Source organism: Lampetra planeri, chromosome 28 (genome assembly GCF_965212315.1).
Source record: "Lampetra planeri chromosome 28, kcLamPlan1.2.h2, whole genome shotgun sequence".
NCBI lineage: Eukaryota > Metazoa > Chordata > Hyperoartia > Petromyzontiformes > Petromyzontidae > Lampetra > Lampetra planeri.
The window spans coordinates 6,934,622-6,962,587 of NC_136134.1; the positions used below are offsets into that span (position 1 = coordinate 6,934,622).

At 47.8% G+C, this 27,966-nt stretch overlaps 1 protein-coding gene across 1 annotated transcript in view; it reads left to right on the forward strand.

Moving 5' to 3' along the window:
* The window catches only part of CLSTN1 (calsyntenin 1), a 141,029-nt gene that overhangs the window by 61,365 nt on the left and 51,698 nt on the right, over positions 1-27,966 (forward strand). Inside the window, exon 3 of the mRNA XM_078607761.1 lies at positions 22,130-22,364. Coding sequence (XP_078463887.1) covers positions 22,130-22,364 — 235 coding nt within the window. The remainder of the gene's footprint in view (positions 1-22,129; positions 22,365-27,966) is intronic.

Sequence of the window (27,966 nt, forward strand, 5' to 3'; positions counted from 1 at the left end):
TAAATTTCGATTTAAAGCTTTCGTGACTGCAGGGATTCATCTTCTTGGTTCTTTCGGTAAAGTCACGTAGAAGGGACTTTACCGAAAGAACCAAGAAGACGCGCGCCCTCTTTTGGGGGTAGCAGCTATCCTGGGAAATCTGTACATTTAGACCCGGGACATCCACTCCTGGTTTTGCCAGTTGCATAATAACACACCACTTTAGAGGGATGCATTTCAGAATCAGAATCTTTACTCAGGCTGGAGGAATCCAATAAGCTATGAAGCTCTATTTCACAGATGTCCAGTAGGACATTTACACGCAGATCTCCCGACTTGTGCTATCGTTCCCACGATATGCTGTGGTTTACTTGCTGGCAGCCCTACTCCGATGTAGTTCTGTAATATCCAGATGTAGTTGTTCGGCAGGCCGTACTCTTAACACCAACCCTGCGGTGGATATCCAAATGGGTGCTTCGTCTCGTTACTGGACCGCAAGCAGATTACAGTCGGGATAAAAGTGGGTGGATATGACAATCGAAAATTGTATATATTTTTTTACCCTTTACCATTCCGAGACGTCTTACAAGTTGGTGGGTGGATCCTGTTAACTGCTGAATCTCGGAACACGCAAGCGGTTCAGCATACATTCTGCTCACCGCAGAGAACTGTAGCGACACGACCACACTCTACGATACCCTGCGTCAAACTGTGCCGCACGTCCTCCCGCATAACCTTGTGGGAGCCTCGGTACCCATACGGTTATTTAATTGAAATGTTCTTCCAGTTCCTGATGTACACGTATGTACACATACATCATCGGAACAGAATCCGAAGAAAAACTGACGACTTACACGCACGTCATCGGAATGGGAAAGTGTTAATAAATTTATAAATAAAAAAATTAAACGGCACGTGGCGTGCAAAAAAACAAGTACAGAAAAACGTGGAGAGTAGAGATGGAGAAAGTAGGTGTGTGCGATGGGGCGAGCGTAGAAGGGGAGTGAGTGTGGGGGCAGGGATGTGAAAGAGATACGAGCCAGAGAAGGGGGCAGTTTCGGTTTACTGAGAAAGCTAAAAGGGCTTTGGATGACATGCTAGAATGGCTACGCTGAATGCACACCAATGATCACAGCTCCACAAGTCTAATGCTTGGTGCTTTTTACCCCTGATGGCTTGCCTGACGAAAGCCCTGCCCAGCCAATAAAGGTTGTGTTGTATGACCGCCTGGCCCTCTCCTCTGCCTTGGCTCACCATCTCAACACTGCATGGCCCCCTTTCCCTCCTCCTGTTTGATTAATCTATTTTGAAGGAGTCTCGTACGAGACGACAGATAACAATAGTAATCGTCTCCTATATTTTGGTCCATCTACGAAAGCCTCATTGAGCATCAACGAGTCTTTTTTTTTGTGTGTGTGCGTGTTCACGAGAGTCATTGCTTGGGATGTTTGCCCGATTCCCCACGGAGTGTTTCACTCTGGTGAGAGGACACCCGAGTAAGTGGAGAAATGCCGTGGATGTGAAGGAATAATGCAAAGAATAATTGGTGTGTGGATAGGTTACCGAGGTATTTTGCCGCACTGCAATCTATTGACGTCCTCTCTTAGCCTTAGGAGGCTTTGGTGTCTCATGCGCATGATGACATCAGCGAGATTTACCAACCTTGCCTCCAAAGCTCAGGATCATAGGGTTTCATCTCACGTTTTTTTGCTTTGCAGTGGTGGGAATGTGCTAAGGTCAAACGTTAATGGCCATAACATCCACGGTTGTGGGCCACAAGCCTTGTAAAATGTGCCTCGCATGTGGCATCGTGAAACCCTGCCACTCTGATCAGGATGCACGGCAGCCGAGAGAGGCACGCTGTTGGCGCAGTTGTTACACGTAAATAACGCCCTTGCTCAGTGGAATTATTCATTAATTGCATTGAGATGCACGCGCACAACCTTACTTGCGCCCTCTGAAATTAAGGCGGCCATAATTGTGCGGCCATAATTGTGCGTTCCAGATCAGCGGTTATTGAAACTCCTGGTCTTTAGGCCACAACGCCATCAAGCTCTCCAGTTCCAGTAAATTTGCCATTCCCATGCAAATGAGATTATGTGCATTACGTGTGTCTGGCTGATTGGTGTACATGCGATGCTTGACCCGGTTCGTGATAACCAAAAAACTGGAATGGCCTCGGCCAGCCATTTGCGGCAGATAATATAAATCTCTCTCGCAGCTCGAATACCCTTTATCATAAGGTGAGCGTGCAGCCCTGAAAATACTTGGTCATGCCGTCATGACATGGGAGCTTCCCCTGTTTTTGGCCTAATATTTCACAACAATCTGGAACGTCTTGGAAGAGGTGGGAACACCCACACTTTACTCCACCGCACGCTCTCTGTCCATCGACTTAACTGCGGCACAGCCGTTTATCCCCCGCTGGACAATCATATCGTCGAGGCTTAATTTTGGGGCGGGTTTGTGTCTGGATCGGCGGCGCAGAAATTATTTCTGCATCCGGCACACCGCGTCCAGTATATACCTATCGCTCTGGTTGTATGGCTATTTAGTGACGGGGGGGGGCAGCTTACTCCATTCTACCAGCAAACCGGGAAAAAATGGTTTGCGAGATATTTAAGCCTTGCAGGTACGGTTGTTATAGGGGTGCTCAGATATAATAAGATATTTATTTTTTAAAGGCCATTTTAGGCAGCTTCACAATCACCAGGCGGAGGAGCCCGTTGTTCGCTTAAACCAGCGGTCGGGAACCTTTTTGACTGGGAGAGCCATAAAAGCCAAATATTTCTAAATATATTTCATTGAGAGCCATATAGTATTTTTAACGTATTATAAATTAAATATGTCTTACTTTTAATGCGACTTCTGGTCACGGGACCCGTGACCCGAGAAATGTTATCTTCAAAACTAATTTCTGTTTACTTTAAAATAACACAGTATTATTAAGCAATGTCACAAGTATTTCAAAATCAGTTCCAAACTGATTTTATTTTTATTTTTTTATTATAATTTTTTTCAACTCAAAATTGTCTGGAAAGCCATTTGCCGTCACCGGAAGAGCCATATATGGCTCGCGAGCCATAGGTTCCCGACCGCTGGCTTAAACGATGGGCGCATGCAATCTCACGTCTTCATCTTGGGAGCATCTGTTTGGAAGCGACCGGTGGCGTCGTTGCGTTTTAATTAAAAACGCAACGCTGCAGCCACAGTTGCTGGGGGCAATGTAAATAAGTGCTGGCTGTGAGAGCCACCGCCTGCATTTGTAAACCTAATTCTCAATTGATCCGTTTAAGCCATTTTATTATATATATAGTTCGTGTTTTTGGTGTCCTGTACAGTGCACGACGAAACCAAGCTGCAGACATCGGCATTTTTTTTATTTAAGAAGCTGTTAGAACCTGATGAGCCATGAATCTTCTTTTTTTTACAGCTGTCGAGCCCCAGATGCCTCGCAATAATGGAAACTCGCTAAGCTACTAGGATATCATGAGCAATTATGTGTACACTCAAACGAAACGACATAATCTCCAAGCTCTCTAAATATGATAGAGACCGAAATAACATTGTGACTTGGGCTGCCATTTTTCAATTTTTCAAAAGAACTCGACACACTCATCCAACAACGCGGTCTTAAAATAACAAGTGTATATTGATCATCGTCAACGTTTGGCCAAGCATCTTTTTCCCTCCGGTTTTCAATTAGCTCTGGGTTTTCGCTGACTTTGCGGACGAGAAAATATAAAGCACCCTGCGGAAATGAGATACTTTATGCCCTCATCAAGCTTTAATTGGTGCGTACGTCAAGCCGTGGAAGGTAGCGTCGATGATTCACGGTATCCTCGGTGTGTAACGGCGCAGTGGAACATCGATTTATCTCTGCCCACATTGCACCGTGGGGGTGGAGCGGTGGTGCAGCGGTTTGGCGCACCTCGCTGTGAATCCAGCGACGAGAGTTTGAATCCGAGCCGTGGCTAAACGACAGTGGCGAGTGATATTCTAACCAACGTTGCGCTAACTCGAGCGGCGAAGTATGGTCTAACAATTCTAGATTTGAAGCTTTCGTGACTGCAAGGCATTCATATTCTTAGGTTTTTTTCGGTAAAGTCACGTAGGTAAAAAAAATGAAATTAATGAAAGTAAATTTTTTATAAAAAAAAAAACATTTAATTAAAAAGAAAAAAATATATTTTATTTTTATTTTACTTTTATTAATTAAAAAAAATTTCCTACGTGACTTTACCTGAAAAAACCTAAAAATATATGGTCTAACAACCCCCGCAACTGACACCGGACGGGGAAAATTTTAACCAGCATTGGACTGACACAGACCTGACAATTAATTTATTAATATTATTATTGTAATGCTCTTAAGCAACAATTGCAATGTCAGGTGGCTTTTAGTTTTGTTTTTGTGTCTGTGCAATTAAAATATATTGAACAAAGTAATGAACGTGTGCACATTGTGAACGGCAGTACAAATGGGTGCAACCACAGACGGTCGATTGGCGGGTTGGGTTTGGTGGAGTCGAGCGTCGATATTTCCACCGGTCCCGAGACATTCAGCCAGTGTGGAAGACTTATGAGTCAAAATACCCTTGTTTTTTTGGAAGCGATTGTGTGTTTTTTTTTTATTGTTGTCGTGGTTCAAGATCCGAGGGTACAGATCAACAGACCTTCTTAAAGTGGGGGCTTCTCTAAAGCTCCATCCATCGGAGGCCTTTTTGCCAGCGGCAGCGCGCGTAAGTAATTGCAGGTCTTGCACATTTACCGGGGTTGAAGGTTGTCTATGGTGTGGACCAATCGGTTTCAAAGACAAGACAATGCATATGGTATCGATCGCAACACAAGCAACCGTCATCAGGTGAGAAACACAGTAGTTGTCTGCTGTGTTTCTCACCTGATGACGGTTGCTTGTGTTGCGATCGAAACATCGTGATCTATTACTTTTCTATCTACGTGACTTTACCGAAAGAACCAAAGAGTATGGGTTCCTGCAGTCACGAAAGCTTCAAATCAAGGTTATCACAGCATGTTTTTGTTTGCATATTCACAACAAGTCCTGTGTGTGGTTAATGCAGACATGAGTCCATGCAAAAGGTTTCTATTGGGTTTTTGAACATCTTAACACCTGTTTTTATTGCCAGTAAGGGTGCAGCCTATTCTTATTTTTTCATACTTTGATACTGGCAAAAAAAGGTCCCATTTTTTGTTTGAGTTTTTTTTAAAGGCGTGCTTCATTGTTTAAAACTAGGCCGGCCGACCAATCCACGAGCCCCTCCTCAATGTGTCGGGTGGGTTTTTGTGCAGAGCTAAACCTCTCGCACGTGTAACAGTTCACCTGTGCCAGTCATTGTCTTCCTATTGGATTTCAATCCGTACACCGGCACATTTATTCGGCAAACGAGAGAGAGGTTTGTGAGGTGGGGGTGGCGCGGGGGGGGGGGTGTTTCACAGCTCAACAGACGTTGGGTTTTTGTGCAAAAAAAAATCACTGCGTTCGGGGTCTATCGGCTGTGGTGACAGAAAAGCAGTGGGTGCAAAAAAGAGAGAGAGATCACATAAATAGAGAGTTTCCATGGCGACGCTTTCAAAGGGGGGGGGGGGGGGGTTAGCGTTTGGTGAAAAAGGCCAACAGGTCTCGCAATGGGACTAGTCCGGCACTAACCTTTCTCCCACAACAATTGCGCATTTTGGGAAGAATTTTATTTGTTTGCGTCTCTTTTAAAGAAAAAAAAAATTTGTGCAAATGCTTGGGGTTTCGTAGCTGCGCTGAAATGCCGCGGTGTGGGGTTCTTCTGGCTGCGGTCGCTGTTGCCGTTTTTTGCCCCCCCCCCCCCTTCTCCGAGGTGGCTCGCTGGCAATCCGCTCGCTCGCAGTGGGATGAATTTGCGTGGCGGCGCTACGGAAGCGTGATTGGGTTTATGCGTTCGTTGGGCGTCCTGCGGTTCTCCCAGAGCTCAGCCCCGGCGCGTAATGAGCAAATAGACACTCCAGATATTCTCGGCTGCCAGCAAATGGCATGCCTGTCGCTCCCCGATCGCCTGCGCGCGCCGTCTCTCCTCATTTTTTCCGGCCATTTTGAAGGCGTTCAACCTGCCCTGTGAACTGCCAGCTCCGAGGAGCACGCATCGCTGCCCGTCATCGCTGCCCGCATCGCCGGAGTGCCCTTGCAGTTAGTGTAATTGCCCTTTCGTTTCTCCCAGAGATCTTTTTCTTTAGGCGTTCTGCAATTCTTCCTACGTAACGTCGTCGCGCTCGCCTGGAAACGACAACAGAAAACACCAAACCCCCGTTTAGAAATGTCGCGTGTCCACCCCCCTCCCTCCCCCCCCCCATATGGATTAATTTGCTGGTCACTCAGTTTTGGTGCAAGTTCTAACGCTTTTAGAAAGGTTTGCAATACGTCGCCCCGTAACAGTAATGCATATGATTCGTTATTATGCAATTTAATACGCGTAATAAAGTAAAGATTATGAGGGTTGCTGTTGTGAATAATTAGAAGATGATTGTAACAAGCTTTGCTGTTTTGAAACAAATTAGATCATTAAGATAATTGAAGCTAGAGCAACCTAGGAAACGAGTAATTGCTCATTAGGAAAACGAAGTTCTATTAGATCTCATTTGCTTATTAAAACTCGGGCTATCGCAATTCAATTGCTTGAATTAAAACATTTCAAGCCTTTTGATCACACACAGGGTGGGAATTTGTTTTATTCCCCTCTCACAATGAATCACCAGACTCCTGCTCGACCACGGCATGGTCTGGTCCATTCATGCGAAGAGCTCAGCGCTGGAGTGAGCATAGTGTGTGCGTGCGTGCGCACTGCGTTTCGCATTAAAAACCCAGCGATGCATTGCCTCTCAGAGCTGCCAGAACCGTGGCGCTCGCACAAGACACCACTTGTACTTCATCACGGCGCGATCCCATCCGAGCTCCTTTCCACAGTTTTATATATATTTTTTTGGTTTGGATTGTATGCACGATCTATTCGGTTGCCCCCTTTCAGAAAGTATTTTAAATTTAAACTTTTTTTTATTTCACAAGGTAGGGCCCACTGAGCTATATAGCTGTTTTTTTTCAGAAACGACCTTGCCACAAATCATAGCTCGACGCCGTGGCTTATCGCGTGAACATGTATAGCAGCCAAATACGCTAAACGCTCGTAGATTCTTAATGTGAAGTGCGAAAACCTAAAGACCCGGAGAAAATCAACGTGACCACGGGGGGGGGGGAGAGACGCATGCAAAGTCCAAATCTACAGGCTTCAGGGTTTGGATCGAACCCACGACCTCCTGTATACCAGGCGATGTAGTTAACATCTCGCCACGGTGGCGCCCAGGGCTGCGGTGCGATATCGCGTAGAGAAAACAATGTGGACGTGTTCCAGTTCTTTGTGCATCTCGGAAATGTTTGGGACAGAGTGAATAACCTAACGCGTAGGATATCTCGGCCAGTATCGTGATTCATTATTGATTTTTGGATTAGGCCGCATTAATAATCTTGCCAAATCTGTGCCATCCACCACCCAGACCAGGCTGAGCCGGGCTTGGACCACATCAGTATCAACTCGTACTGATGTTAGCCATGGCCGGGAATCGAACTTTTGTTGATGGGTTCATAGTGCAGCACGCTTAACCATCGTACCACCCCATAAACATGTTGCCATGTTCCCAAACGTAGCCCTATTCTAAGGATTTCTGTTATGTCGGTAAATAATAACAACAGCACGCTTTCTGCCGACAGCACTTACTCATTATAATCAATGCACGCTCACCGGGGAAGTCTGTACATTTCCGGTTCACAAATTCAATTAAAAATGTTAAACAATGCCCACCAGCTGGGCTAACGTTCATGGGACCCTGTGACCTTCAACGTGTTTTCCACCACAACAAAAATCAGAAGGATATTTATATAAATCTGTACACGTGGGGGAGCGGTGGTGTAGCGGTTAGCGCGCTGCACGACGAACCCGTCGACCCGGGTTCGATTCCCGCTCACGGCAAGCGCCAGTGACGATTATCTGAACCGGACCCGGGCCTTCCCGAGATCGAGTACCTGGTGCGATGTGTAAACATCGCCACTGGGGAGACGAGGGTGGCCGGGCGTGGTGTTGGCTACCCACCGCCTCGTGTGCTGTGCTTGCCTTCATAGGTGCTCCTCGCTAACAGCACTTGCCCCAACAGTCTATTACAGATTTAAAGCTTTCGTGACTGCAGGGAATCATTTTCTTGGTTCTTTCGGTAAAGTCACGTAGAAGGGAAATAATAAAATAATAAAAATAAAACATAATGAAATAATTCTCACGACGTTTCGGCCACAACGCAAGCAGCCATCCTCAGGTGAAGAACAGGTCTGTCGAGAAGACAGCGTCTGAAATTTTATTTTATTGTTTTATTTTTTTTATTTTATTATTTTATTATGTTATTATGTATTATTTCCCTTCTACGTGACTTTACCGAAAGAACCAAGAAGATGAGTCTATTACAGGTTATACGTGTACAATCTAAACAGGCAATTGGGACAACTGCTGTTTGTGAGACCCTATGAAGGCCGGAACGGCACATGGATGGGGTGGTGTGGCCTACGCGCAACGCACCCGGCCGCCTTTGTTTCCCCGGTGCCAATGTTTACACATCGCACCAGGTATTTAATTTAAGGCTGAGCCGACCTCGTGAGTGGGAATCGAACTCTGGTCGCTGGCTTCATAGTGCAGTGTGCCACCCGCTCCTCTTCCACTCCCCACACTCTATCCTGCAACATCCACGCACGTCCAACTATCGTGTAGAAGGATGGGCGAGTGAATGAGTTGCTGTGGGTGAAAGTTGTTCCCATCACAGCTCCTTCGATCTTGTATCGTTCATGGGTTATTGTGTGTGCGAGAGTAGAAATTGCAGTTTATTCTTTTTTGCTCACAACTTATTTCCCCATTTTTAGTAGAGGCCACAATGCCCTTCCCGACGTGGTTTACTCCTCCAAAGGTAAACGCAACGTCACGCAGCAATGTATCGTCTCGGCGTGTTGCATTTAAAAAAAGAGAAAGACTGATCCGTAATCCTGCGACGTGGAAAAACGAACCTAATTTTTTGCGTCGCCTATCCCGGCTGCGAGCATCTCATTTACATTACGCTGGAGTTTCACCCGCCCCCCCCACCTAACCGCCTTTGCTGATGAATGCGACCTTGGGGAACTCCCCCTATCTGGCATTCTGGAGATATGAGCAGTGCGGCAAAGTCCCTCATTATGATTTATTACAGTAACCGCCGGCCGGTTGCTGATTGATTACCCACCTCGTGAATTTTGTACGTCTCAATGCAATTTGATCATTCGCTTACAGACTCGTCCGGCCATCCATTCGTTCATTCTAGCTTGCTAATTCAATTTGAAGCACAATGTTTCAAACAATTATTTGGTGCGTGTGGGTGGAGTGGCGTCCGCGCAGTGGTTAATGCACGGCACTGTGAGAACCGCCAATCGGAGTTCGACTCCTCGGCTTCGGCTACTATCGGTGTATATACGTACGTTTGACGCCTAGGCTTTCGCAACCAATGTCATCCAAAATACCGTTTTTTGGGGGTTAGAGCGTGTACATTTGAATGTGCTGTTAAACCCGCCACCACTCAACGCAGCCAATTAGTAAGGTTTTTCACGTAAACACAATGTGCCAATTTCAAATCTGGCTGCCGCCTGATGATGCCAGTTGTAATTACTGACAAAGCTTCGTACTCTGATTGTAAATGTTGTGGATTTGCTCTCCAACACACGGGTGTGCTGTACTAGTGACGAATTGGCCACGTTCTGTTTACGTGACAAACCTAACTAATTGGATGGCTACGTATTTTTATATTTACGCGATCTAACCCAAAAAAACCTGTTATGTACTATATCGAACTTCTTTCGCACCGTACGTAGCCATGCGGTGCTCATCGGAGGTGCGGGGGAAGGTCAACAAACTCGACGCACGGCAGCGTGTAAAATCGTAACCATTTCAGAAGCGTAACCTTTATTTAGACCCGAGGAATCTGATGAGCTCTGAGGCTCTTTTTCACAGATGTCCACCATGGGCTCGTCGGCGAGTTACATTTCTGGGTCCTCGCCCCCCGAACTTCCGCCCGCACTGAGTAGACTCATGAGGCTTTAAGCGATGGTCTGATTCGCGATGGAATCTTTGGCGAACGTTTTTGCTCATATTCAAATTTTTCCACGAATTTGCAAATTTCCGGACATTTGCGGAATACTGCACAACTGTGGGTAAAAAAAGAGCTTAATAGCTTACCGCATTCCTCCAGTATAAATAAATATTCTGATTCTGAAATGGATAAAAATCCACGAAGTGATTTTGTTCGTCCGAAAAGAATGACACCGGTGTGTTTCCCCACCATGTGGGTATACTGGACTATACGTGTGAATGTGTAAATTGTGCCACGCACATCTGCAGCTCGGACTGCGATTTGAGGGTGGGACCAGAGGAGCGATGAAATCGGCTCGCGTGCGGACACGAGGTGGATTATTACATCGGAGGATTGCTACAGATGGGTGGCCGCTGGGTGGGGGGGGGGGGGTGTGGGGGGGGTGTTGGGGGGGGGCGGATCATCCACCAGTGGATTGACCATGGAAAAGTATAGCAATGATGCAAGCACCAGAATTTGTATTTAACAAGAGAGCTTATTTGATGGGGGCAAAGGAGGTCATCGTAGTTAGGATGAAATGTACCAACAATTGCAGAAAGCTTTAGGCAGGGAACATTGAGGCAAGGATAGATGTTTGGGGGGGGGGGGGTGGACAGTCATGCGTTCGGCTCAATGTACAATCCCGAACCCTGCATTTCCCATACTTGTCGTGAGATGCCGCAGTGAATTTGAATGTTGGGACTCGTGCGGTAGGGAGGGGGGAGAGGGAGGGGGATTCTTTATGAGAGGAGTTGAGAGACAGGGATGTGGATTGTGGTGTGGATGCTGACCACACACCCCCTTGTGTACCTTGCCAGCCTTCTTACTCTATAAGAGGGGTCCCAGTGTTGTGTGTGTCTGGCCATCCACAGCCTCTTGTGCTGTGCCGGCCTTCAAAGGTGCTGCTTGCTAACAGCACTTGCCCCAACAGCCTCTTAAATATATATGGGGGATCTTTGTCTTTGTCAGGAGGTGGGTGCATGTACGTTTTGTTTGTATATGCCAGTACACGTGTTGGGTTCAGTGGTGGTCTAGTGGTTTAGTTGACTGCGCTATAAACCCGGTGAGCCGAGTTTGAATCCCTGGGCATCCCCTAGGTTGACTCGAACTTAAATGAATACTTGGCACACAGGGTTATAAACTTCTCTCCTTGAGGAGACAAAGGCAGCTGGGCGTGGTGGTGACCACACACCCCTCCTTCTTGAGCCATGCCAGCCTTAATAGGTGCTCACCAACAGCACTTGCCCCAACAGTCTACAAGGGCTGGTGGGGCAAGGTTCGGGTTCAGGTGGTGGTTGGTGGTAGGGGGGTAGTCAAAGGCGACTGTCTGTCTTTTTTTGAAGCAAAGGTCCTTGAGACGTGGATGTTGATTGAGGCTTGGAGTGTCTTTATGGGGGTGTACGTGTGAAGAGTAGGTGAGTGTATGTGCGTCAATGACAATAACCCCCGTATAGCCTTAACAGACTGTTGGGGCAAGTGCTGCTAGCGAGCGCCTAATGAAGGCCGCTACGGCAATGAGGGGGTGGGTGGGTTAGCACCACGCTCGGCCGCCTTTGTCTCCCCGGTGGCGGTGTTTACACACCGCACCAGGTACTCGTTTGTTGCCGAGTCGACCTAGGGGAGACCCAGGCCCAGTTCAGATAATCTTCACTGCATTTGGCCGTGAGCGGGAATTGAACTTGGGTCACGAGGTTCGTAGCACAGCTCCTGCGCTCCGAACCCAGTGGCCTGTGGTATGAGCTGGATTGCATTGTGGGTTGCCTTGGGTGCATGGGGGGGGGTCACTGTGCATGCACAATGTACACGTACGGCCCTTTTGTCAATCCACTGCTTGGGGGTCTCCCCACACCATACTTCACCACTCTGGTCATTGCGGGTTTGTGAATGTGGGGGAGCATAGTCCAGCCGTAGCAGCACACACGCACGATGCCCTCCACTGCCCACCGCAAGGCCCCTGCAGGTCTATTAACAGGACCCTGCGGGGTGGGCTGGTAGGAACGAATAACCAAAGAATATAAACATAATGTATTATTACACTTGGAAAGCCCCACTGAGTCAAAAGGTTTTTGTAGGGTCCTGCCAAGTGTTTTGCAGTAGGGGGCGATGTTGATACACGGACGGACGGACGGACGATATAATCTATTGGTGGTCTGGTCCACTTCGTTCCTACCAGTATAACCACCTCTTGTGCATCGCGGTTGCCTAGCCCCAAGCACTAAGCACGCGTGTTAGCGTCTGTGAGCCGATGAGATTGTGCGTATTGCGGCGGATGGGGGGGCGGGGGGCGAAACGCAGTCGCACGCGCGCGGCTCAGACTGCCTTGATTGAGATGCAGCTGTTGGTGAAGTGGGGGGCGGGGGGGGGTGCATCGTTATCCGTGCATCCTCGTCGTTGTCGTTGTTGTTGTTGCGCACCGGCAGGACTTGGCGTTGCACTCAGTGCGTAGGGCGCACAGAGAATTTGACGACGGTGGCGGCGGCAGTAATGGCGCTTGAGCAGCAGAATGACTGCGGCCATCCATAATAGAGGGTTTTTTTTTTCGGGGGGGTTAGATCGCGCAAATGTTTAAATGTGTCGTTAAACACGCCACCACCCGACACAGCCGCATATTAGCGAGGTTTCATCACGCAAACAGAACGTGGCCAATTCGTCACTAGTACAGCACACTGGTGTGTTGGAGAGCCAAGCCACAACGTTTGCAATCCGAGTACGACGTTTCGCCAGTAATTACAACTAGCTTCATCAGGCGACAGCCAGATTTGTGGAGAAGTCCTCCTGTTTCGTTCCTTAAATAGAAAGGATAGATGTGATGACGTCACTTGTGAGCTCTTGACGTGTGAAGAGGAGGGGGGGGGCGGGGATTAATGACTTGATCAGTTTCCTTGGGGGGGGGGGGGGGGTGGTTATTGGCCGCGCGACCCAAACGGCATCCGGTGTCGTTTTGTTCAATTGGCTCACAGCGCTCGCTCGCATTGGCGGCTTCCCTCGAAATCCGTGGACTTCTCACTCCGACGCGATCTCGCTGCTTCATTACGAGGCTCTCTCCTCCTGTGGCGTGGAGTTTGATGGGGGGGGGGGGGAGGATTCCATGTTTTTGGGATCATTGTAAAACCGGAATTTTACCGACGAGAACGCGGAGCGTAAAACGGAACGGAGGATAAGACTGGACACACTTTTTCCACGTGTAGCATTAAACGTATTTCACACTAATTGTTCTGTATCTATAAATATGCCTCTTTATTTTGGGGAAATAAGTATGAATGACAGATTGGGGATTTGAAGACCACCTTGTGTATATATATATTTGGGTGAGAGAAAAGAACATTTGAAATAAGAATAAAAAATAGATATGCTTGTTGATTTGCATATTGTTTAAGTCCTGAAGCTCTGCAAGACCATTGTTTTCCTTTAAGCTTTTCCTTGAATGTCCCCTAATTTTGCTCTTTTAATATGTTTTGGTTTTAGACGTAGGACTAACTTCGTTTAATTTATACTGTAGTATTGCAATGCCCTCTTTAGTGGGGGCGAGTTCTTAAACACGAAATAAATGGCACGAATGAATCGCTTGTACTTGTCAATGTTGTCTGACTGCTAGACAATTATATACGCTTAGAGGCTCGCGAAGATGTTTTTGTTTCCGCAGTGCGGTCCGCATTGAGAGATGAGAGCCGCGCATACTTTTAACAGTTAAATAAATTGATACAAACTCTAGAAACGAGTTCTGCTGAACAAGGAAGAACGGTTTTGGGCCACTAGCCCTTCGTCAGCACTTGCTGTAGCAGTTGCGTTTGCCGAGGTGTGCTTCATTCCACACCCTCCACCCTCCCTCCATCCAGCTCAAGTCCCCTGCTCGTACTGAGGGTAGTTGGGCAAATTTCTTAAACCCCCACCCAACTGCTGTCCACTCAGCAGCACAAATGGGTTCAGCATATTTTTCGATTTAAAGCTTTCGTGACTGCAGGGATTCATCGTCTTGGTTCTTTCGGTAAAGTCAGGAAGGTAAAAAATAATAATAGTTAAAAAATAAAAATAAAATAAATTAAATCACGACGTTTCGGGCACAACACAAGCGCTCGTCATCAGATGGGACCACCACAGCCAGAAGCAACTGCTGGAATTTCGATTTAAAGCTTTCGTGACTGCAGGGATTCATCTTCTTGGTTCTTTCGGTAAAGTCACGTAGAAGGGAAATAATAAAATAATAAAAATAAAACATAATAAAATAATTCTCACGACGTTTCGGCCACAACGCAAGCAGCCGTCATCAGGTGAAGAACAAGTCTGTTCTGTTTTTATTATTTTATTATTTCCCTTCTATGTGACTTTACCGAAAGAACCAAGAAGAGGGTTCAGCACAGTTACTTTATTTCTCACGATGCATGTGGGGGGGATGAAATGTTGGTACCCTCATCTATTTCAAGGTATCGTGGACGGCATGCAACTTACTTACTCCGCTTCGCTCCCTGTGGAGCATAAGGAAACGTCGGACAAGCCCACACCATGCCGGGACAGCATGAAAGAGTAGGCCAAATAACCTCTGGAGTGGGGCTCTATAAGATCGAGCCATTGGTAGCATGAGCAAGCATTTGCAGGCTTTATCTTTACCTTCATCAAACCTTCCATGCGTCTAAGTGTGCCTGTTTTGTGTGTGTGTATAATTAGGGGAGCGGTAGTGTAGTGGTTAGCACGCTGCACTACGAACCTGGCGACCCGGGTTCGATTCCCGCTCAAGGCAAACACCAGTGACGATTATCTGAACCGGTCCTGGGCCTCCCCAAGGTCGACTCAGCCTCATGAGTACCTGGTGCGATGTGTAAACATCGCCGCTAGGGAGACAAAGGCGGTCGGGCGTGGTGCTGGCCACCCACCCCCTCGTGTACCGTTCCGGCCTTTATAGGTGCTCGCTAACAGCACTTGCCCCCACAGTCTGTTAAGGCTGTACGGGGGATCTTTGTCTTGTATAATTAGATGTTGTGGGGAGCGGTAGCGTAGTGGTTAGCGCGTTGCAGCTACGAACTCGGCGATCTGGGTTTGATTCTGGCTCGCGGTAAACTCCAGTGGCGATTATCTGAACTGCTCCTGGTCCCTCCCCAAGGTCGACTGAGTGTGTAAACATTGTTACTAGGGAGACAAAGGCGGCCGGGCGTGATGTTCACCACCCACCCTCTCATGTGCCGTGCGAGCCTTCATAGGTGCTCGCTAACGACACTTGTCCCTACAGTCTGTAAAGGCTACACGGGGGATCTTTGTCTTCGTATTAATTATAACGTTTAAAACACTCTGTAGCTTTTGACATCGGCGACTTAATGCTGGGCATGAGGAGATGAGTATCGAAAGGGGCTCATTGTATGCACGTGCTGATTGAAAATTGCGTGTTTGGTTAGCGTGAATTGGTGGCATGCTGATAAGGAGAGGACGCTTGCGTTGGAGCGAGATATACGGTCATGAGCCACGAACATTTTGACTTCAAGTGCGCATTTTGCAGAGTGCGCTTAGCGGAATAACGAGGGATAGAAACGCCGCACGTGCGCTCGTTGGCTTCTGAAACGCTCTCAAAACGTGCGTTTGTCCCTGGAACTATTTCGGTGGTAATAATGTCACTCATCAAGCCTCGCAATGGCCAGATTTCTATCGGGTAAATATCGTAAAGCGACACAAGTTTATACAAACATTTCCTGAGCAGTAGGTCATTTGTTTAACGGCCGTTGTCGTGACCCCCGTGTTAACGTACAGACAGGTGGATTTTAACGCTTTAAACTTTAGTTTGAAAAGCGTAAAATAAGCTATTTGACCAAAAAAACTAAGCTTAATCTACTTTTATCTATCGTGGACAGTTGTGTTTTGTTTTTGTAAAGGTTCTCATAAATATATTCCGCCAGCCACTCGGCCCAGAAAGTCTGACAGTCCCTGCAACGTTGAAACGACAGATTACAAACGACGCTCGCCTGTAAGAACGTCTCGAAGACCAACAAAGAGCGAACTGCTCTCCGGATGAACGCTCGAAACAAATGGTTCCATTATCTCGGTGAGAATGGGGCATGAAAAAAAAACGGAACTCGAAAACGGCGTCGTAAAAAAGCACGCGGTCTCCAACCCTGCGGATGATGGCAAGTCCCCAATTTGAAATGTACGTCCGTGTGTTGAACTTCTGTCGCATCGTGCGTAGCCAACCATGATAATCGGAGGTGCAGGGAGGGGGGGAAGTACGACAAACTAAACGCAAAAATCAAACCTCGATGGAGTAAAACCAGCGTCCTTCACTAATTCTCAGAGGGACGGGGCTACTTTCGCTTATAAGACATCATCAGTGCGAGGGCTGCCACGCCGCCTTCAAGGTGTGGGGGGGAGGGGCGCACTAAAGGTCACCGGGGGGTCACCAGTGGTCTGTGGTCCTTGCACCGGAGAACAACTGTGGAGTAAACAATCTCGTGCTGGCTTAATGAGTCGAACTTGGCAATGCCGTTGCCTGATTTGAACGGCGTTAAGGGAATGACAACAACAACCGGTGGCGTGGGGTTTTTCGGGTTGATGCCGCGTTTTAGTCTGGCACGATGTCCGACCGTTGAGGGAAACGTGGGGCAGCATGTCGGACGACACTCGGGTACATCCCGACAATGCATCAGAAGGCTTTAAACGAGAACATCCCGACCGCACAGAGTAACACGGACACGGTGGGCCAGTGCAGCTCCCGCAATTGACACAGGCGACAAATACAGCGGGACTTTATTGTTAAGTCGTGTCGAATATTTCTGTCCGAATTTCTTTTTTTGAGCATTACTCATTTTACAAGACACAAAAAAAGATCCCCTGCAAAGGCCTAATAATATACTGCAGGGGCAAGTGCTGTTAGCGAGCACTTATAAGAGCCGGCATTGCACGCGAGGGGGTGGGTGCTCAACACCATGTCTTGTTAGTGGCGATGTTTACACGCCACACAAGGTACTCGTTTTAGGCCGAGTCGACCTAGGGCGGAGGCCCATGACCGTTTCAGATAATCGTCACTGGTGTTGGCAATGAGCGGGAATCGAACTCTTCGCCAGGTTCGTAACAAAACAAAGCTAAAGATCCCCCATATAGCCTTAACAGACTGTAGGGACAAGTGCTGTTAGCGAACACCTAATGAACGCCGGAATACACACACACACACACAAAAATAAATCGTACGTAAAATCCAAATGGGTGTGGGTGCTCTCAAACAACAATAATTATTACAAATAAGTTATCAGTTTTTTTTTGGCACATGTCCCATAGTTCTTGCTCAGTGTGCTGGGTGGCGGTGGGGGGGGCTCCTTGAGTTCAGTGGATTGAGGTCGGCGCACGAGCACGCGGAGCAAAACGTCGGACTTCCTGCTGAACAACGTGCGGAACAGCAACGTGCGGAACAGCCTGAAAAGATCTCGGGGGGGGGGGGGGAACTGTCGCGCTAAAATCGTGGAAACTTACGCAGTCGAAAAATTTATACATTTTTTGTTTAAATAGTAGGGGGGGGGGGGAATGGGTTTTGTTGTAGAATGGATGAGTCGTTGGTCATGGCGTGCCTCTGTGACGACTGAGAGATGATGGAGTGATTCGGAGATGGTTGCGCCTTGTTACACACGAGTCCACGTGTTCAGGACATGCTCTCTCTAATTAACTGACACCGCCGCGTCGGCGGTGGTAGCGTGGCAGCATCTCTGGCTTGTCGGTCGCATCTGTCCATGTGGCACACTTGCCTTCATTAGCGACGCGTCACGGTGCGCCAGGCCACCCCGGCTGCATTAACTGCGCTCTCCATCGATAACGATTGCCTCCAGTCAACTGCCAACAAACCCGCGGGTAAACAAAGTGTAAACAGCCAAACAGTGGCTCGTTATATAAGCAGAAGACCCATTCAAGATGTAGTCGACGTCGCTCATTCCAACAACAATGACGATGAGAGGGATGCTGCCATAGGTGTGACGGTCGGCTAGCTGCGGACTTTGCGGTGCCAGAGGTCGCCGGTTCGATTCGGTCTCCCGACCCGGCGGTTGAGACCACGGGGGGTGGCTAAGTTTCCTTGAATTCCCCACTTCTACAATTGGGGTACACCACAATTGGTCCATCGGCGGGTTCGCGTGTGGGGGGGGTGGGGAGCTCAAATGTGGGCTATTCCATGAAGCTTTTGCCCGTGTGAGAGAGTAGAGCAAATGCACCCTCGGCAGTTTGATCATGAACAATCCGCAACAATAATAATAATAACAGCGAACAACTCTACTGCTGCACCAATAATGTCGCTTTATATTTTTGGACATCCAATATACACAACGTCAACCTCTGATATATTGCACAGTGCTGCGTCCAGCACAACATTTGACATTTAAGGACGGGGGGGGGGGGTGGGGGAGGGGGAATTGATTCCATCAATCGTTGCCGTCCAGGGACCATTAGGCTCGCATTTTTCCGAGCTGGCGGTGGCACGTCTGTGGGCGTGGGCGTGCGGGCTCACGGCTGAGGGCGCAAGCGCGCCAGCTGGGGGCGCGGCGTTCATTGCATCGTCGTGTAGCAGGTAACCAGGTGGTGCGTTTAATCACATTTTGTGGGGGTATTTCATCTGTCATCTCCTTTCGGTGGGGACCAAGAATAGTGGCGATGTTTTATCGCCGTCGATCGCGTGCGTTCGTCCACTGACGGTGACGTTTGCTCCCAAGACCGATGGCCTCTTCTTGAGTGTGGTGGTTTTGGGGGGGGGGGGGTTTCTTCAACATTTAGCCAGGGTGTAGGGGTTTACCTACATTTTAGCCGGCCGCGGATAATATGGCAGTTCTTGCTGGCATATTGTTTCATAATCGCTGCCAGGGCTTAATTGCATCCCGAGGGAGCTGTTCATGGCTTTGCTCTGGAAATATGTTTTGCTGCCAGCACACCACAATCCCCCAGTATGCCTCTCGGTATGTATGTTGAACTTTTTTTCGGAACCATACACAGCCAACCGCGTTAGGGGGAAGGACAACGACCTCGATTCAAAAAGCAGTTCTAAAGAAATTAGTTTTCAATCTAGATGATGATTTAAAAGTGCATAGCTCCAGTGGCTTCCGAACATCGGAAGAAAAAGCGTTCCAGACGGCCGCAGAAGCGCATCTGAAACCGCCGGATGCGGTGACCGTCATTGTTCGGCGGTGAGACGGTCACTGCATGGCACACCTTCAGATGCTGTGGCTACTCATCCACTCATCACAGGCTGCCACCTCCCCAGTCTACGAGTGGTCATCGTCAGTTGCTTGCCCCCGGCCGCAGCTCCCACGAGACACTGCCAGGCCGCCCGGTAGTCGTGAGCACGCCACCACGCCGAGCACAGTCCAGGACCCCCCGCGGTTTTTGCCGTCGGCCTCACGGTCTGCGCCGAGGCCGGCTCCAGCACCGCTACCGGTGATGATGGCGGTGGCGAGATGTTAACTACCTCGCCTGGTATGCGGGAGGTTGTCGTGGGTTCGATCCCGACCCTAATGCCTGCTCTATATTTGGAGTTTGCGTGTCTCTTCCTCTGGTTTCGTGGATTTTTCTCCTGGTGCTCCGGTTTTTCCCACCACGGTTAGAAACGCGTGCGTTTAGGGTGCTTGGCTGCTGCCGTTATTTCCACGTGATAAGCAGAGTTATGTTTTTTGTTTGCATTATGACTGCAGGTATTGTGGTCTATGCAAGCATGACTCCTCGTAAAAAAGGTGTCAGTTTTGTTGCCAGATAGAAGGGTAAAAAACCAATTATCTTATTTTTTTATTGGCAAATGAGGTTCCAATGATATAAGCCACTTCGTTCAGCCATCATTTGTGGCCAGGTTGCTTCTGAAAAACATCTATATTGCTCAGTGGGCCTTACCTGGTAAAATAAAAATAAAAAATAGTATAGCTTAAATTTCGATTTAAAGCTTTCGTGACTGCAGGGATTCATCTTCTTGGTTTTTTCGGTAAAGTCACGTAGAAGGGAAGTAATAAAATAATAAAAATAAAACATAAAACATAATTATTTTATTATGTTTTAGAAGGGAAGTAATAAAATAATAAAAATAAAACATTAAACATAATTATTTTTTTATGTTTTATTTTTATTATTTTATTACTTCCCTTCTACGTGACTTTACCGAAAAAACCAAAAAGATAGTATAGCTTAGTTTACAAATAGTTTAGTTTCGTGGTGGTGGTGGTGGTGCGCAGGACTCTGATGCAATGAGGCCCGAGGTGTCCGCCCGGGCGACGTGGGTCCTGAGAGGTTGAAGTCTCCTGGCCCCTGACCATTCGGTCACCGCCGGGGAGACGCTCTTCGCCAGCGGAGCCTCGGTGTTGGCAATGGCGCGTCGATGAAATGGAGGCGGGAGGGGTCCGTCGCAGGTGCCACCGGTCGAACGCGTCCGCTTTCCCACGCAGAGGCGCTGTGAGAAACATCGCTTTCCCTGCGCCCTGGAACATTTTCAGTTCATGAACTAACTCCGTAGCTCTTAACTAAGCGATGTTATAACGGGCACTATGTCAGTGTGGATCTATACGCGTTTAAGTTCAACTTCTATCATCCTTGGCAATGGGGGAGGGTGGGAGTGCTGTTGGCAGATCCGATTACCCCCGAGTTTGTCCGTGGAAATTACTTCCCGTGTGGCTATTCAAGGATAGATGCAGATAGCGGGATTAATTTTAACGGCGATTTCTGAGTTTCTCCTCCTCTTATCGGTAAGAAACGTGGATGTTAGGATTAATGTCGCTTATCCGTGAAGCCACGGGGCAGCTTTTGTGGGTCCCCCAGGTCACTCTTGCAAATGAGACTCATCCTGGTCCCCTTGAGTTCTCTCACCTGTTTAAACAAAATAAGCGTGGAACTTGACATTTGACTCGGTTATGCATATGTGGATAATAGGATCAGTTGGCACTGGCAACTAGGTAACTTGCTGATATCTGTGGAAAAGCGTGGATAGCAAGAAGAATCCATTTTGCGGACTAATATTATTCTCTGACTTTCTATTTAGGACACGGAATGCATGCGCCCATTGGATAGGACGCTCTCCGATTAGAGCAGCTTCACTATAATCACCGCGACATGTGATGCGTATGCGCCATCGCCGAATGTGTGGGTCTATAAATTAGCAGCAACCCCATCTCATTTTACAGTCGGTTTGGATGTTAATGGGCATAGGGTTTTTTTTTTACTCGTAAGAAACATGTGGACCCCTCCAAATTGCACCGTGGCTTCCGAAGTGTGTGGTGAATCTGTGGGCATGGTGTTGCTTTCCCTGCCTGCCCTCCTCCCCCCACCTAGTGCCCCCTACCCATGCACCATCCTTTTTGTATTCTTTCCCACAGCCTGGCACGGGTTTGGCAAATTGTCCAAGACATTAGATTCCTTGTGGCAATAAATCTTTTCAGGGCCCGGGATGGCTTCCCACTGCCCCCCCCCTCCCAGCCGCTCCCCTACGTACTGACGCGGCGTGACAGAATTTCTCCCGCGAATTGCTAATGATAGCAATTGTTTACGTCGGTGAAATGGCCTCCATGTATTTACGGGTTGATTCGGTTGAATGCGCGATCTTTTAGTCAACCTTGAGGTGCTCGTGATTTTATCATTGTGAGTAATTTTTGTTGTTATTGTCCGAATCGTAATTTTGCTTGCAATGTGGTGCAAGGCAGGTTCTTGTGGGAGGGCGGAGTGGTGCCTCTATGTTGCTGCGCGCCAAAGGTTGTGACTCGAATTCAATTCCAGGGCAGCCCTGCAGTTTATTGTTCAAGCCACTGCTAGTGGAAGGGCCTACTCATCCACAAAGGCCAGATGGGTGTATGTATACTATATATATGAAGTGCACTGTAATGATTAATGGTGATGACAGAGGTGGTGGTATTGATGATGATGCTGGTGGTGGTGATGATGATGATGATCGTGATGATAGAGGTAACGGCATCGACGACCACAATGACAACGATGACAGCAGCAGCAGCGGTAATGAATCCCTCATCTCTGTGCCCGCATGCGTGTCCCGACCATTCAGGAGAGATATGCGGTTTCCGCGTAAGTGGAGCGGGCGACATCCCCTTCGAGGTGGTGCTGGTGGACGGGCAGAGCGGTGAGGGCCTTGTGAGGGCCACTCACCCGCTGGGTTGTCCATCGCGAGGGCCCGGCGACGCCGACACCACCAACAAGGCTCGCCGTGACTACACCTTCTCCGTGCAGGCCTACGACTGTGGTGAGGGCCCGGACGGAACCGGCCAGAAGAAGTCACGCAAGTGAGTCACCACACCCCCCCCCCCCCCCCCCCATTTCCGTATCTCGCGCCTCGGTCACGGTGCCACAGAAGCGAGCCGCGGTGGCGAGATCTTGACTCCCTCGCCCGGTATGCAGGAGGTCATGACTAAGGTTGTTTTGGGTTAGATAGTATAAATAAACATTCTGATTCCGTTATTTACACGGAGGGAATCTGGTGAGCTATGAAGCTCTTTTTCACAGGTGTCCAGTAGGGGCGGGTAAGAACGTTACAACAACAACCAGTACAAAAACATGAGAGTAGTGCAAAGTATATGAAAGGTAAACAAATACACAAACACATAAAACTAAACCATGTCGTTAACCCACCACCATCCGGTACAGCCAATTAGCGAGGTTTGCCACGTAAAACAGAACGTGCCAATTTGTTACTACTTCAGCAGGCCGATGTGGTTGTAAAGTGAAACCACAACATTTACAATTTGAATGACGTGACATTTCGCTGGTGATTACCACCAGCTTCATCAGGCGATTAGCCAGAATTGTGAAGATGTCTTTCCTGTGTCCGCTCTTAAATAGAGTGAAGGTGTGATGGCATCACTGTGAGCCTATTAGGTGCAAAGATCAGAGGTGTGTTAATGTAATCATGTAATGCATTATGTTCATGTGAGAATATGCAGTACCTATTTATACAGGAGGTCATAGGTTCGATCCCGACCCTGACGCCTGTATATTTTGAGTTTGCATGTTCTCCCTGTGGTCGCGTGGATTTTTCTCCAGGTCTTTCGGTTTTTCCTTTCACATTTAGAATCAATGTGCGTTTAGAGTATCGGGCTGTTGTAAATTTCCACATGACAAGCCACTTTGTTGGGATATAATTTTTCCCAGGTCCCTTCTGAAAAAGAGCCATATAGCTCAGTGGGCCTTACCTGGTCAAAAATAGTTTAGTTTTATCGTTTAGTTTATGTATATATTTGTAATGAAGCCCTGCAATTGCTTACACCAGTGATTCCCAACCTGTGACGGTATGGGGAGGTTTTCGTCCAGCAGTGGATAGACTGGCTGATTATGGGGAATGTCTGGAGCTTGACCGTGACGAGTAGCAGCAGGGGGGGCCCACATCACAGAGTGCTGGGGGAAGGGAAATTCCATACCTCGGGGGTAGCAATCGTACAAATGGTCACAATTTCGTTACACACGGGTGTTTTAAAGTAATGCTAATTATTACAATCGCTTTTAACTTAAACGGATAATGGCACGTTGTCGTGGATTCGTGCTTCATTTCTAACCTTGGCTAAATTGGCAGGGGGGCAAATCACGTGGGGGCTTGAACGGCTCACCTTTACTGGCGTGTCGGGAAGGCATCTGTAAGACCACCACCGCACCCTCCAAGCCAGGTGCCGGCTCGAGCCCTCGGCCCACAGCCACCACAGGGTTGACGGCACGTCGGGACGCACCTTTTTGCGGTCGATGTAAAATCGGGGACGACATGATTTTTCAGGCATTCGTTCTGCTTTCCCCTCCCCTCCCTCCCTCTCCCCCCCCCAAAGTTATTTAATTGCATTCGGGGGGGGGGGGGGCGCAAGCTGCAGCTCTACTGGAAAGGTGAAAGAAAAAGAAGTGTGAGCACACACACACACCCACCACCCCTTGATGTGTAGCAGCCATTCCGGCGGCAATCATCGGCTATATGGGGCTCCCAGCAGGAGCAACTGCCACCCTTCCCCACTGCATTCTCCCTACCCGTTCACCTTTGAACTGTGTTAATGCAGCACAGACCATCGCTCATGGGCCCCCTGAGGCTTCAAGACCCCCCCCCGCACCCACTACTCCGTAGCTGCAGGTTTCAATGATTGTAGCTGCTCTCCTTTGAGCCTGTATTGTTTCCATATTAATTGCCAAACACGCTTGTGTTTAAAACGCATTGTACAGCCATTGCTTCTTGGCCCTTTTTCACCGAGATCAAGCGTGCCGTATCTCTTCTAGTCGGTTGAATGTCTGACACGTACTGCAATGCCGGTACCTTACATTCTATTGGTTTTTGGGAGACGGCGAGGTTTGGAGGAGGGGGGGGTTGCTTGTCCCCTCTGCGCAGGAGTTGTGCACCTGTACGTACGTAAGTACGTTGAACTTCGTTCGCACCGTACGTAGCAAACTGTGCTAATTGAAGGTGCGGGGGAAGGACAGCAAACTAAACACAAAAAGCAGTTTAAAAAAATGAGATTTCAGTCTTGATTTTAAAGTGCATAGCTCCAGTGGCTTCTTAAAATCGGAAGGAAGAGTGTTCCAGACGGCCGCAGAAGGGAGGGAGGGTGGGACAAAATATGAATTGTAAAACTCCTTGCAGCGCTGCAATTTCTTACTCGACCCATTGATGTCGAGCAGAAGGGCCCCTGCTAAAGGGAGCTCTGGAGAGCCCTTCTTAAAGGGTATTTTGGCCTATTCTTCCACGCTGGCCAGATGTAGTTGGAAGCGATGGGAGTACCCAGACACATCATCCCACCCATGTGACCTGACCGATATCGGCTGGCTGTGCTGCACCCAAATGTTATGCCGTGTGGGCCGAGGGCGGCGCGTTGGAGGATAAAATTAAACGTGCGCCATTATTTCTACCGCCACGCGCTGGGAGTTCCGACCGGCGACCTCTGGTTCGGTCTGATAACTATTGCAACCATGAAATTCATTACGATTATTAATAGTTCACGTTTTTGAAAAGCGTTTTTTTTTAGGACTCTTAAATTTACATTCCGTTTGTGATTTACGCATCAATTAGCTAACTTTGTTATGAAACTTTGTCGATTAAAATTATAAAAGTAAATTATTTTTTGCAAACTAGATTCGAAGCTTTCGTTACTGCAGGAATTACTCTGGTTCTTTCGGTAAAGTCACGTAGAAAGAGATTAAATCAAATAATAATAGAATCCTCCGGACGCTATGGGCAGGAATTCCACACAACTTTCCCTGCCCCACCCCCTCTCTCTCTTTAAGGCCTCGACACAGAGACGTAGTCTTTCTCTGTGCCAATGTGTGTGTGTCTCTCTCTGTTTGTCTCTGTGTGAGTCTCTCTCTGCTTGTGTGTCTGTCTGTGTGTCTCCGTGATTATGTTTTGTCTCTTTCTCAAATCTAGCAATCTTTGGAAGAAGGTAATCAACCAGGTGGGGTGTTGACTCTTGTGTTGGGCGACTGTGTTGTATTGCATTATATTTCCAAGTCTCCTATGTTTGTTTTCTCATTCATTTGTACCTGATGATGGTTGCTTGTGTTGCAATCGAAACGTCGCATTCTATTACTATTTAATTTAATTTATTTCTACGTGACTTTACCGAAAGAACCAAATAGCTATTTTTGCAATTGACTTCTTTTTTACTTTGTCTCGCATTTTTAAACAGCTGAGTCCACGAACAGCTGCACAGCAGAAACTGACGTGAAGCACCGATGCTCGACGGTGCTTCTCTGGGTGACAAAACACGCCAGACTAAAAAAGGCTCTTCCGGGGGGGGCGGAGGGATACGGTGCGACACTGTAACACTGAGCAAATGCTGGTGGACGCTAGGTGAAAGCAAGTCGAATTTAAATATATATAATTTTATAAAGTGCCAAGAAATTACAGTCGCATTAGTGGAGCCGCCTGCCCCGTGAGGATCCGCATGGGCAGCCTTCCACTCGCGTTCAGGATATGAAAATATTAAATCGAACCCCCTGTGGAGGAAAAAAAGAATTACGCACATTTTCTCAGGACCACCTGAGCGCCTCAAGCAAGGTCAGCTGGCAGAGGACGCCTCAAACAATGAGACGTGATTGTGCAGCTTTTGCCGTTATTCTGATTAAACTAATTTGCATGCTTAATTATGTGCACTTTCAGAGGGCCATAATCATCATCACAGCCTATTTGCCACCTGTGACCAAAGCTTATTTATTTAATCAATGTCGGCAATATCAGCGTTATCTCGTGGGTGAGGTCTATTTAGTCTTCCGTCCGTTAGATGGGACGCCACCATGGTGTAATGGTTAGCCCACTGGACTTGCAAAACAGGGTCGCCGGTTTGACTCGATTTCTGGTACAGGCGGTTGACGTTTATTTTTTCCCTGCCCTCCGTGCACCCACAAGTATGAATTTGGTAATTCGGTCGGCAGAGATTTGATACTCCCACTTCTTGGAAGACTTTTGTCCAGCTTGGAAGAGTGGGCCACGTGCCCCTCTAGAGAGGGCACTCTAGACAGACAGCCCTCAGTGGGAGGCCCGTCCTCCAACAGGAGCATGTGCCACCAATAGCAGGACTGCACCTTTACCTGTGCACATCATTGTAATCTCTGGTGAAACTGGAAAAGGGAAGAGTTGTTATCGGAGGGCTTTCAATCATTCTTGTTTCCTGGACCGAAGTATTTTTTATTTTGTTGTATGGACCTTCAAAGGACCCCTCCACCTTTAATTCTCCGGGCTGTGCTTTTGTTGTATAAATAATTTATTTTGGAAGGAAATGTGAGTCGTTTGAAATGCTCAATCTCTTGGGCCAGGCAGAGACTAATCAGCATAGGTTTAACAATTCACCCCGCTGGTGATTTGATGAATGGTCGTGATTCAAGGTCGTGGTTCGATTCAAAGATCAATGGTTTTGTTTACATAGCGGTGAATGCAGCGGCCACTAGTGGCTTCAGGGGTCACATGAACCCATTATCATGAATTGCAAAAACATCCATTATCAAAACGCGATTTAGTGCACATATCGCGAGTTCAACAATTTATTTTAATCGACGAAACAATTAATATTGATTCGGTTTAACCACCTCTACTAATTGGTGTATGCTGTATTGAACATGGAATTCTCCTGCTTTTGTAACATTTCCACTTGAAATGATAAATTGGTACCTTTTTAAGATAGGGGGGAAAGCAGCCCGTTCATTGTTGATGACCCACGCTGCCAAGTGGGTTTCGTAATCTTCAACATTCGCTTTCTCAGCATTCACTTCCTTTTGGAACATCACCGGATAGAGCCCCTTGGACTGTGACCTGAATGTGTCCTTCCAGTGCAGGGGAAGGCTGCACAGGGACAATGGCAGCTGGCTATCTTCTGCTGATGAGCCCCAACGAGGATTAATCTGGCAGACCGATTCCCTTATTCTCTTTCTGCGGCTTAAATACAACGTAATGCCACCTTGTTCGAGCGAGTGGGCCCCATCACAATGGGGCTGTGTGTGAAATTTGTACAACAAAGGTGGTGCAATCTGAACATGCTTCGGATTCCCGGTGTTGTTTTGCTCTCGGAAGGCACTTTTTACCTTTGTTGTTGCATGTGTAGGCAACTGTATCACATACTTTTCTCACGGCTCTTGAGTGGCTAGTGCGCCAACTACACCACCAGGCTCTACCACCGCCCCAACCTGACTTCCTTGCCTGCGTGACCTAGAAAAATCTCCTGCTTGAGCTGAAGTCTTGGTCAGCCAAGCTCAGTAATTTATCTAATTACTTCATTAGGATAAGAGGTGTGCTTTGATCTGATAGGGGAGCTCGCCACTTGATGAACATTCCCGGCACTTCGCTTTGGACATCCTGCGAGCGTAAAAACCCTTTCAAAATCGGCAAAATCGATACCTTGGAAATTTGTCTCCTGGAGCGTGAACTCAAAT